This window comes from Gymnoscopelus braueri (genome assembly GCF_963280865.1).
Source record: "Gymnoscopelus braueri genome assembly, chromosome: 11".
NCBI classification, from domain to species: domain Eukaryota; kingdom Metazoa; phylum Chordata; class Actinopteri; order Myctophiformes; family Myctophidae; genus Gymnoscopelus; species Gymnoscopelus braueri.
The window spans coordinates 48,660,772-48,673,369 of NC_137613.1; the positions used below are offsets into that span (position 1 = coordinate 48,660,772).

General features: G+C 39.2%; 1 protein-coding gene across 3 annotated transcripts in view; it reads right to left on the reverse strand.

Moving 5' to 3' along the window:
* LOC308096095 (tropomyosin alpha-1 chain-like) overlaps positions 1 to 12,016 on the reverse strand; it is a 40,002-nt gene extending 27,986 nt beyond the window's left edge. For all 3 annotated transcript variants that reach the window (XM_080443378.1, XM_080443377.1, XM_080443379.1), the window contains exons 1-2: positions 11,734 to 12,016; positions 7,395 to 7,520 (exon numbers count right to left, since the gene is read on the reverse strand). In XM_080443378.1, the coding sequence (XP_080299504.1) occupies positions 7,395 to 7,520; positions 11,734 to 11,847 (240 nt within the window). In that variant the 5' untranslated portion in view covers positions 11,848 to 12,016. The remainder of the gene's footprint in view (positions 1 to 7,394; positions 7,521 to 11,733) is intronic.
* Positions 12,017 to 12,598: the final 582 nt, after the last annotated feature.

Below are 12,598 nucleotides of genomic sequence, written 5' to 3' on the forward strand. Positions count from 1 at the left end.
CTCTCTCTCTCTCTCTATCTCTCTCTCCCTCCCTCCCCCTCTCTCTATCTCTCTCTCTCCCCCTCCCTCCCTTGCTCCTTTGCTCCCCTCTCTCTCTCTCTCTCTCTCTCTCTCTCTCTCTCTCTCTCTCTCTCTCTCTCTCTCCCCCCTCTCTCTATCTCTCTCTCTCTCTCTCCCCCTCCCTCCCTTGCTCCCTTGCTCCCCCCCCCCCTCTCTCTCTCTCTCTCTCTCTCTCTCTCTCTCTCTCTCTCTCTCTCTCTCTCTCTCTCTCTCTCTCTCTCTCTCTCTCTCCACCCAGTGTTGGCAGAGACAACGCATAGGAATGTGCTGATCTAGGATCTGCCCTGTAGCCTGTATGCATTACTTCATCTCTCTACTACTACAGTGGTTCTCAAAGTGCGGTCCAGGGACACTCAGGGTTCCTTCTAAAATCTAAGTGGACCCTTGCAGGTCAAATGGAACAAAATGAATTTGAATTTGAACAAAACTTTGAGAACCACTAGTCCACAATCAATCATAGTTTATTGTTCTCTTGTCATCAGTCATCAAATATATTCAATAGCCTATAGGCCTACACGAAACTTAAGGAACTGAATAATACATATTATTATTATTTATTTATTTATTTATTTATTTATTTATTTATTTATTTATTTATTTATTTATTTATTTATTTATTTATTTATTTATTTATGTATGTATTTATGTATCAATGTATTTATTTGTTTTGTTTGTTTGTATTTTATGTATTTATGTATGTATTTATTCATTCACTCATGTATTTTCTATTTCTTTTTTTCTATTTTTGTTTTATTTAATTATTTTCCTCTGGAGTAGCCTAGTTAACAGACACCCATGCATCTATTTTGGATGCATTGTTCTAGCCACAGAACCAGTTATATAGTGATGATGATGATTATGATGATTATGATGCAGGCTACATGTGGTGGTTGTTGGGAGGAGAATGTACAAGGATTGAGCAATCCTCCTGCTGCCATGATGCCATCATCATCACTTCCTATCCCATCCGTCCCGTGATCAGTGGTGGAAAAAGTAATCAATTAAAATAATCAATACTGTTACAAATAAAACTTGTTACTTGAGTAAAACAATCAACTAGATTCTTTGAGACACACATTCGGGGCATGGCCGAATCTGCTATTCCTTCACCGGTGAAACAACCCTAGAGTTATAATATATTCGTCACTTTAATGTTGCAGCTGATATTAATTCGTTTTTGTGCTGCTGTGCAAGTAGCCTACTTGTCAATGTTACACTTTTAGGGTTAAATTAACTCTAACATTTTAGCCTACTAGCTACTATATAAGATTATAATTGTTGTATTCAGAATTTACAGCTAATTTAAACTAACTAACTGATCTATTTTTGTTCCTCTTGCGTTACAAGACCGTAAAGCCAGAAAACCCTGTGGATACAACTCTCTTATAGTCTTAGGGTGACATCTAGTGGTGAAGACCAGACACAACATCTTGACCACATAATGGGGTTAGTGGCAGTGGTGAAAAGTAACTATGTACATTCACTCAAGTACTAATTGTACTTAAGTACAATTTTGATGGACTTATTCACTATGTATGTCTAATTGTGTCCACCTATAGAACAGAATTGCAAGACAGTAGTTATATTGTACATGTCTTCCTGCTTCAGTGTTGTTGAAATGAAATCAGTTTCAAAGTGCTAAAGAAATGGTTTTCACAAGGAGCGTTGAACTGTGCACAGGGAAATAATGTATAAAGAAAGAAGGAAACAAATAAATACATTCCAATATTTGTATTGTACCATATTTAAACAAAATAGCCTCTCTGATAATTATTTACCAGTCTACACAGAGGTAACAATCCTGTATTGTAATGACAAGCACAAAGGCCCACAGCGCTTGTGTGGCAAAAAGGAAGATAATCTCATTAATCTCATCATGTTTGTTTGTTTATTTGTTTGTTTAGTTATTTATTTTAATGGTAAATGTTTGGCATACAGTATTCTAAGGGTCTGGGGCTTTTATTTTTATTTTTATCAAAGAAGCTTCTAAAACAAGGCTGCTGCAGTGGCAGGCTGCTGACAGCAGGTGGCAGCAGAGCAACAGTTGACAGTCTGTGCTACCAACAATCTTTAAAAAATAAAAAAATTATGAAGCCATATATACTTTATAGTTCTCTGCTTTCAAATGGCAGCTTTGCATGACGGTAAGGATATTATTGGAGTAGTTATGAATCTAATGATAACTTTTCTGAAAAACAGACAGTAGGCCTATTATAACACGTTTATTTAAAGAGTAATGTAGGCTAATGAGTGATTGTTATTAAAAGACTGTATTTACTCTTCCGTTTGATTTTAAAACAGATATTGTCCTGCAGTGTCATTGTCTGTGTTCAATGTCTCCATTCATCAACTTCTAACAGTTTGACAGACCACTGGGTTCTCTAAGTGGGGTCCTTGATGGGGTTCCAGGGGGTCCCCAGCAAAATTCAGCTCAAAATAGCAGATCTAAAGCTCACAATGTGTGACACGTTGGGAGCTTGAACAAATCTAGACAAAATCGTATGTTATGGGGCACTCTGGCACACAATATTTTCAGATGGGGGTCTGCTGCCAAATATTGGGGAGGACCTTGACATGAAAATGTTTGAGAACCATTGTTACAAACAATTTAAATTATTAATATAAAACGCACATTAACCACTTTATGCTTTGTCTATTCAAAGCTTGCTGATCTACAGTACGCCTATACGCTCAGTTGTGAGCTTGTAGATCAGATTCATTTGATACTGTAGTATCTTATACGCTTTGATGGTAATACTTTTGTACTTTTAGTCAAAATGAAGTATTGCTACTTTTATGTAACTTAAAAAAAATCCCTGAGTAGGCTACTTTCCCCCTCTTGTATCTCAACTAGTTCTAAAAGCGGGCCCACTGATGGTGAGTATGAGTAATGATGCCAAATAGCTGCTTGGACACTTACAGAGGGAGGATAGCAAGTGAGGGAGACTTGAGAGGAGAACATGTAAGATTAGCAAGAGTTTCTTGTCCATGATAATGAATGGCTTATGAGCCTGTATCCATTTCCAAGAGTCATTCTCTTGGAACTCTGTGTTGAATTGGAGACCCCAGGCTTATAGAAAGACCAGCCCAGGAGAAATTATGCTATTCCCGTCCCAGTGCGAGGGATTGACAAGAATTCCCCGGGTCTTCTTTCCAGTGCGAAAACAAAATGTCTGATAAATTAGATCAGTGAGTGATTCTCCAACATTTACTTTCAAGGACCCCATAACTCTGAGAGTGTACAAATGTTTGTACACTCTCAGAGTTACAGACCTATAAGGGTCCATTTGGAACCCCTTAAAAAAACCTTGAGGGTCACTGGACCCCCTTTCATTTGATACCCAGACATGTTAGGGTCCCTTATAATACAGATGAACCGGCCAATAGTGTAGTGGATTTGCAGGGTCGTATATGGATACAATTATGTTACTTTAGTGTGTGGACTCAGTGTTTAGGTTGCTAGTCCTTGAAGCAGATGATTCTTGTATTCCTTCATGTTTCCCACAAACCCATCTTATACACATCATTATCAAGTATGTTATAGGATCTGTCTGTCTGTCTGTCTGTCTGTCTGTCTGTCTGTCTGTCTGTCTGTCTGTCTGTCCTTAATGCATGGTCTACACAGAACATTTGGAAGTGATAATTTTCAGTTAAGAGAGGAATGGCAGCTCAGGACATAAGTGGGATTCGATCCTCGGAATGTTTATCCGCATGTGAGCCACCATGACACCGCTGAACTAATCGTATGCACTTACTCTACTAATGCGGTAAATACACTCACGACTACAGCGAGACCGATATCGGTTTGGCCGATATATATATATATATATATATATCGGTAATTATTTCGTTGCCTTGTTTTGACAACACTGTTATCTGCAATCATGCAGCAGATGTGATCCCTATTTTGAACCACTTTCAACTTGGCATCCCTATTTCGGGCATGTTCAAACGTCTTCCAAAAATGGTCGAAAATACCACATCTACTAGCTCAGGACGTGTCACGTTTTTAATTTTAAAAGTAATAGTATTATATTACTTATAACGTGGTATCAGGAGTAACCAGTCACATTACATTATTATATTATTACTACTTTGAGTAGCAACAGTCCACACTCACAACAAGGTGAATTTTCTCAGTCTGTCATGACCGCTGCTGCGGTAAATTAAAAGATTCTAAGAAAAGTCACCTTCTGAGTGAAGACTGTTTCTGTATAGACTGTTCACTGAGAGTCTTTCACCCGGCTGTCCTTCTCTTAATCTATTGACAGTAGAGCAAGCTCAGCTCGGGACTTCTGTCCCCTAGGAAAGTAATACTATTACAGTAATATATTAATTTGTTTTTGATTGATTGATTGAACACTTTATTAACATCTTTGAAAACAGTACGGAGGTACAGGAACACAAAAAAACGCCCGGCAGGCTTGTTTCCATTGTGGTTCATCATTATGACATACAATACATAGAATAAAAGTACTGACCACTGGTTATAACTTAAGTATATGAAAATAAGTGATAATCACGCAGGTACAGTATAGACACAGATCAGACTTGGTCCTTGGATGGAAACCTGTGCGAGCTCCCAGAAAGGCCCATACGCTTAAAGTGCTCATGGTTTTCTCTGAAGGGCGTCCTGTAGGCTACATTCTACTTATGCACACCCATAATTATGGCAACAGGTGTGACTTCTATATGGAGAGGCTGGCATGAATTATTTTGTGTTGACTTGGATAACCAATTATCCAAATGAAATAGCAGCACAGTCAAATTACTGGTCCACTCAGTCATTGCTGTAGCTATTATAGTATTATTTACAGGTAAAAAATAAATATAGTTATGCTAGTCTCGTGATAGGTATTCCAACAGAAAAACAATGCCATTATGTGCCTGAGGAATATTTTAAGAACATATAATCTGGTATCTTTATCATCATGACACTGAAATGAAACAGATGAAAGAAAAAACATTTGTATTTGTGTTGGAAGTATATTTTTAATAGAACCCCCATATACTGTATTGGACACTGATTCTTACTATCACTGCTTGTATACTGTATGTATAGATATATTCCTTTTTCTTCACTCTACTAGGAGCTTTTGATTATCTGATCTGTTGCTATCCTGTTTTCATTCTATCTCTATTCTTCTTCCACTTAACTGAAAACTATAAACGATAGAGCTTGTACAAAAAGTTATTTCATCCACTCGTCTACACCTGTAAACCTGTGATACTGATGTGACAATGAAGCTCCTGCTGATTCTACTTTTCATCCCCGCAACCAAGTAGGCTACAAATCAAGCATCTGACGACAGTGAGACAAAGCTGTCACTGTGATCCGAGGAGGGCGTTCTTTGTCCCTAAAAATGGACTGGGACCGCGGTGGGCTCACTGTCAAGGCCGGGCTGGCTGACGTCAGGACTAAAATAGGGGCTGTGTGAAGCCCCTCGACAGCTGGTCCATGCAGGCTAAACGCACAGACATCCAGGGAATCAGAATCAGAGTTTTTGATGCTGCTGTTGCAGAGGCCTGTTATGATAGTGTGTATTGTAACACGAGTGCCTGCATACTGAGTCTGTGTTAAGTTTATATACGTTGACAAGGGGGGCTTTCCCCTCTTATTATATGTTGTCTTTATTGATTAAGACAGTAATACTCAACTTTTTATTTTATTTCAAGGACCTATACAATTTGATATCATTGCTATGCTGTCAGTCAGAAACCTTGTATCTTCATATTTCAACTTTTTATGATTTTTCATAAATGTATGCCCCACTTTGCATGACCCATGCATGTGTTTGGAGCCCTTATTTAGGGCACATGGTTCAAGAGTGTTATAAAACATCTCCTGTGAGTTGTATAATACAATGAGTTGGATAAACAATGTTTAATTTATAGTCTGACTTGTGCCATGCAAAATATCCTTTTCCTTTTTTTGCATTTGTAGCGAATCCTAGTGGTTGATTTGAATTAAACATTCATGTTTCAGCTGGTTTTGTGATGACTGGCACAATGTTGTTGTTGTTGTTTTTTACTTTGGTCTAATTATGATCTGAGACACTCCTGCAATTGGGCCAACAGTTTAAGAGGAGATGGGATTTTCAAAAAGATCAAAATGGTGGAACATCTAGTTTAGACTGTAGTCGTTCGGATAGATGGATGTCTATAGCAAGTTTCATGTAAATGGGACTGACGGCGAAGGAGTTATGACTTCTCAGAGTTCAAAATCTTGACCTTTTGAACTCAGGCCTAAGTATAATGCCCACAACTTCACATCACTGAAAATGTAATCTCTACCATTTGCAGTACCATGTCATGGGAATTCACTAAACCGCAAAGAGGAAAAATACGTCCAAAAACCAGAGGGTTTCTGGTTTGATCCCCTACATATGTGTCACTAGGTAACCATGAAGGGACACAAAATTAGCATCAGCTGAGCTGTAGTCAGTTGTCATGGATACAATGTGAGACGGTTTTTCACATCGCCACAAAAAAAGTGCTCCATGCAGAATTCTCTGCAGACCCAAGTGCTGCATTATGTAAGATAGACGTCAAATCACCAATATCCTTAAACAACACAAGGTAAATAAATCATGATTTACTGATATAGTATAATCCATACCCCATTCTTCAAGGCTAGGTGACTGTATCACTCCCATATTCACTGTTGATAGTCTGTACTGTATATCCATTTCACTAGTCATTGATTGTACTTATATTAATTGATATAATATGTTATCTCAGTTAGACCCCCCCCCATGTGTGTGTATGTGTGTGTGTGTGTGTGTGTGTGTGTGTGTGTGTGTGTGTGTGTGTGTGTGTGTGTGTGTGTGTGTGTGTGTGTGTGTGTGTGTGTGTGTGTGTGTGTGTGTGTGTGTGTGTGTGTGTGTGTGTATGCGTGCGTGTGTGTGTGTGGGGGGGGGGCAGTGGAAGTACGTCTGTGGGCTACTAATTTGCCACTGATCGACTGAACAGCACCATATTTCTTCAGACACACAAACATAAAAACTGACACGCATACATACAGACAGACAGACAGACAGACAGACAGACAGACAGACAGACAGACAGACAGACAGACAGACAGACAGACAGACAGACAGACAGACAGACAGACAGACAGACAGACAGACAGACAGACAGACAGACAGACAGACAGACAGACAGACAGACAGACAGACAGACAGACAGACAGACAGACAGATAGACAGACAGACAGACAGACCCTCTTCACTGTAGAAGGCTAGACTCCTGGATTAGAGCTAGGCGTACAATTATAACAATAATTGAATGAATGTTCGGCCTCATCTGAAGTGTGATGGCGGTGTTGGACTCACGTCAGCAGCTTTCTTGTCGGCCACCTCCAGCTTCTCCTGAGCGTCCTTCAGAGCCTCAGAGTATTTGTCCAGCTCATCCTCTGTGCCCTTCAGCTTCTTCTGCATCTGCAGCAGCTCATCCTCATGCTGACAGAGAGGAAGGTCACAAAGGTCAGAGACAGTCAGCTACTATCTGTTTGGCAGAGAGTCTGTTTTGTTTTAATTTGTAACCAGGTTGTTTTATAATCCACTTCTAGGTTGAGGAATGTTCATCATAACGGAAGTGGTCTCTCATATAATAACATGGAAACACAACTTTGTGTGAACTGTCTGAGTTATTTCGCTAGTTTCTTATGAACTTCCAAGCCAATCACCAGAGAAAAGGCATTGCCATTGTATGTTTCTTCAAATGTAGGCTACTCTCAAATGTTTAAGGCAGGAGCGCTGTCAGCAGCTGGCTTGTCAGAAACATATAAATGTAATGCCAATGTTTTCTCTGGCGACCGGAATGGAACTTCTCCAATTCTTACGTGCAAAAAGGTGAGTCTAAAAGCCAGAGCTCATTATTTACCCATTTCCACATCTAGCTTCATGGAGGCATTTTCATCCTGTTAAAGACCACTCCTGTCATGATAGAAATGCTTCATGAGGAGATTACTATAATGGTTTTACATTCAGGGTCTCTGATGCTGCTATACATGTTACTCATTGTTTTTAATACGATTTAATTTTGTTTATTAATTATAAGGTCTGCTCTATAAATTACGACTTCAGGCCTTTATCGAGGCTTTATCTATCTTGAAACCATGTAACTTTCATCTAATCTCATATTTATTTCAATTTTGTCTAACTTCATTTGATCAAAAACCGCTGTGTTTGTAGTTCCTCCATAGTATAGGCTCTGTGTATAATTGTAGTCCTGTTTTTCTAGATTGGCTTGGCAGCAGATTTGAATTGGAAATACAAATGTGTGTTTCCTATTCAAATCTGCTGCCAAGCCAATCAAATGAAGCTATGGGAAAATGAACCGGAATAGGAAACCGGTTTACCACCTTCTGGAAAACTGGGACTACACTTATGCAGAGAGCCTATTGCCAACATACAGTCGCTTTTGAGAAGCCTTTGATTACTTAGTGAGCTCAACTACTTCCATCACAGCAATCTGTGTCTCTTTGTCAAATGTACAGTATGTTTTGTCTACTTGACTATTAGCCGAAAAAGTCATTGTATCGTTAGGTTCTGTTACCGCTGCTGGTTCAGTAGGGATTGGAATGAAGAAGGCAAGGACAGCACTTCAAATTTGTCAATTCATGCCGTTGCATTCTTCATTTCTATTTATTAATTCAAGGTTTCAGCACCTAGTTTTTGTAGTCTGAATCGTGAGTTGCGAGTTGTATCTCATTTTTAGTTAAGAATCGTAGCCAGATTCAATAGCTAACACATTTCACCACACATGTAAAACAGCATGAAAGGTGTGTAGTTAAGTATCAGATGTACATTTAGAATATTGATACCTCATGTATTGACAGGTTTGGCCAATTTACGATAAAAATTTACAATTTAGGCATTCAGCAGAAGCTCTTATCCAGAGCGATTTACGAGTGTGAATATGGTCCCTACCCATATTCAGTAAACAAACCAAAAGCAAATAGCGGATCTAAATTTAAAGGCATTATAACGGTTTACTTGAAGGTTAATACAATCCGTGTGAATGCTTCTGTCAATCAGCGCTTACAGGGCGGTCATGCTCGGAATACTGGCCCGTGCTCTATAAATACGCCATGTGTGGACTGTCTCCTGTCATCATCTATCATACTGTACGGCCTACATCCTTTCCAAAGGGAGATCAGTGCTACATCGCCCCGACAGTCCTTCTATTAATTTGATACTCCGTTGTAAGACGGTGTATTGTGCCAAAAATAGCCGATCCTCAAGTTCACAACGTGACGCGTTGAGAGCAGTGATGGGCAAGTTAGTCAGCATGAGTAAGAAGTTATTAGTCAGTTATTAAACCTTTAAGAAGTAATGATATTACATTACGGATTACTTAGTATCAAGAGTATCTAGTTGAAGAGTACAATATACTTATATATATATTATATATATACTTTTGCTTCCCTGACCTGCATGTACTGTAGGCCTACACGCTACAAGTCATAATTTTGCATGCTTGGGCGCATGCTTAAAATGAACATATCTACAATATAACATTTTAACAAATTTCAACATATTGATATCTTGTAGATCTGTTCTTTTTATGCATGTGACAATGCATGATAATCTCCTACTATGGAGTATAGATTACAGGCTTAATGTAGTCTATCTCTATAAAAAACAAACCACATTCCATTGTAACTTAGTAACTCAAAGTTATACTTAGATTAATAACTGTAATATAATTACTGTTTTGGCATTAAGTTACACTAGTAATTACTTGGGAAAGTAACACTATTACAGGTAATATATTACGTAATTAGTTACTCTCCAATAGTGTTTGTGAGCTTTGTGGACTGGCTATTAACAGAACGTATGAACCAGAACTTAGCCTTGAACGCTAGACTGTTCTGGCTTTGGAATGGCAAATAGCAGCTAGACACTAGCTGCTATAGTCTCATCAACCACACAGCCATGGGTATGCGGCTCATTTGACCTCTAGACCTTTGGGACAGGCTGTTGGTACAGATGGTCCTATTCTTGAACGTAGCATTCATCCAGGCCATTGTCAGTGACACTATAATAGGTTTATGAAATGTCCTGTACCGAATTGGGAGAGACAGGTGGTGCGGCCTAGTCCTTGACAACTGATAACACTTTTCTGTTTCAGTGTTATTTTGAAAACAATTGAAAGTGTGAAAAGATGCCTTTTAAATGGCAGGTAACTTTAGTCCTCTATTGATGAAATGGTATCGCACAGGACCTTCGACAATTTAGAGAGGCTGAAAAAAATACATATATGGTTTTCTTTTGTCCAAATGGACATGTTTTGAAAACAAATTCAGTATAGCAGGATAAGCTGTGCCTTAATTAAACTTGTATTGCATTAGTTAAAGGAACATTTGACCTTTTCAACTTCGTCTCCATATACAGGACTTCAGTAATGCTCACTATAGGATGGCACCATATCTGTCCAGATGCTCTGTGTCTCAGAGGTGGACTGTGGATGGTTTGAAAGTGTGCCTACCGATGACATTATGGGTGGTCATATCAAACAAGATTGATTTTGATTTTGATTAACTTTCCAGGAAGAGAAAAGCAGGTATAAGCAGGTTTCTGAACTGTCCATAGCCTACCAATGAGACACAGTACCAGTATTAAAAAGGAACAGTGAGCACGACGGCTTTGCTCTAAAAATCTCATACACAGAGACCAGAGATTCACAACCTTCAAATGTACCTTTCAAGGATCCCCAGTTTGATATGCCACGGACCTTTAAATTAAAATGTTATAAAAACATTTATCTCTGGGACCCCAATCAACACCATAGTGTTACTTTAACTACAGAGACTACACAAATGTACAGTCTCTGATTTACAGTCCCGTAACTCGTCAAGGACCCCTGAGGGGTCCCCAGACCCCACGCTGCGAACCACTGGAGTAGACAGAAATAGTGCCATCTTATAATAATTAATGAGGATCAATTTTACGAAGATGAGATTGAAAATGGGCAAAGTGCTCCTTTATGGCAATCCACAGCTCGATGGCGGTCGTTTAAGTCCTAACAAACTGAGAGCCTCCACAGATTGTTGAACTGAAGACTCTGAGTGTGTAGACTCTCAGAGATACTGACGAGTGGATCCATGTCCAGGTACCTGTTAACCAGAACATATGCATTCTTAATCCAGTAAGACCGGGAACACATCTGTGTAACCACTTAAAACCATTATTTTATACTTTGGTCATTAAAAAATAGCAGATACAGTATACAACCTAGATCTGCTATTTTTGAAAAAATCTTGAAAATGTGTGCAAATCTTAGAATATATATATATTTTTGTAAAAGCGAACATTTGTAACTGAAATCGTTGCTTCTGGAGGTCCCTGGCTGGAACCACTGATTATAGCGACATACGATTTTTTCAAAAAACTGTTAAGATTTAGAAGACATTTGTAGAATCCCCAGAAGCAAAGATTTGAGTTACAAATGTTCGCTTAAAAAATATATATATATTCAAAAGATTTACACAAACTCTGCGCAAACTTTCACAAACTTTAAAAAATAGCCAAAGAAATCTAAAACGACACAGATGCGTTCCCGGTCTTAATGGGTTAATGGGTTGTCTAACCCAAACACAGATTGAGGTAGAAGGAGACCCAACACTGCTGTTATGTCAGACCCTCCTCCCGGACGCTCGGGGCCCACCTGCTTGCTCCTCTCCTCGGCTCCTTTCTTGTCCGTCTCGGCCTGTTCCGCCTGGTCCAGAGCGTTCTCCTTGTCCAGCTTCAGCATGAGCATCTTCTTCTTGATGGCCTCCATGGTTGACGAGGTTTCGGGGGGCTTTTCGGCGAAGACGAAGTGAAAGATCTAGCGAAAGATCTAAGAGGCAGAGAAGCGAGCGAAAGAGGCAGGAGAGATGAGGAGAGCACTGGCGACCTCCAGGACCTTGGAGAGGGAGAGGAGGAGAGTGAAAGGGGAGCAGAGGAGAGACCAAACTCCAACAAGGACCGAGAGAGAGCATTTATATGACAGAGGAGGGAGGGTGCAGGGACACTCCCACTCTAAAGCCCCCTAAAGTCTTCTATCCCCCAGCCTGACCAGTGACCATCAGTGGTGGACAGCAACTAAGTACCTTTACTTGAGTACTGTACTTGTATGTATATATTTTGACTATTTGAGTATTTTATTTTATTTTGCTTATGACTTTAACTTGAAAATTGTTTATAAAATGAGTTCTGCACACTGTCATACAGTGTACAGGATGAAAAGGACCATACCAGTGTCCCTATGGTCCATTGTCAACAATAGTTTACTTAAACTACCATTCCCCCCAAAATGTAATGTAACAGAATGTTACAGAACACGTTCTGTTACAGAAGTTACAAAATGTTAACTAAAACTCAGTGTATCACTAGAAGTTAAAATGCTAATTACAAATGCAAGGTATTATTTTTCCAGGACGTATTGACAAATCAATGCATGAACTTGAATAGTGGTATTTGAGTAATACAGACATTTTAGATAACATAAATGGCATGTCTCAGAGTGTTTTCCCACACCATATCAACTT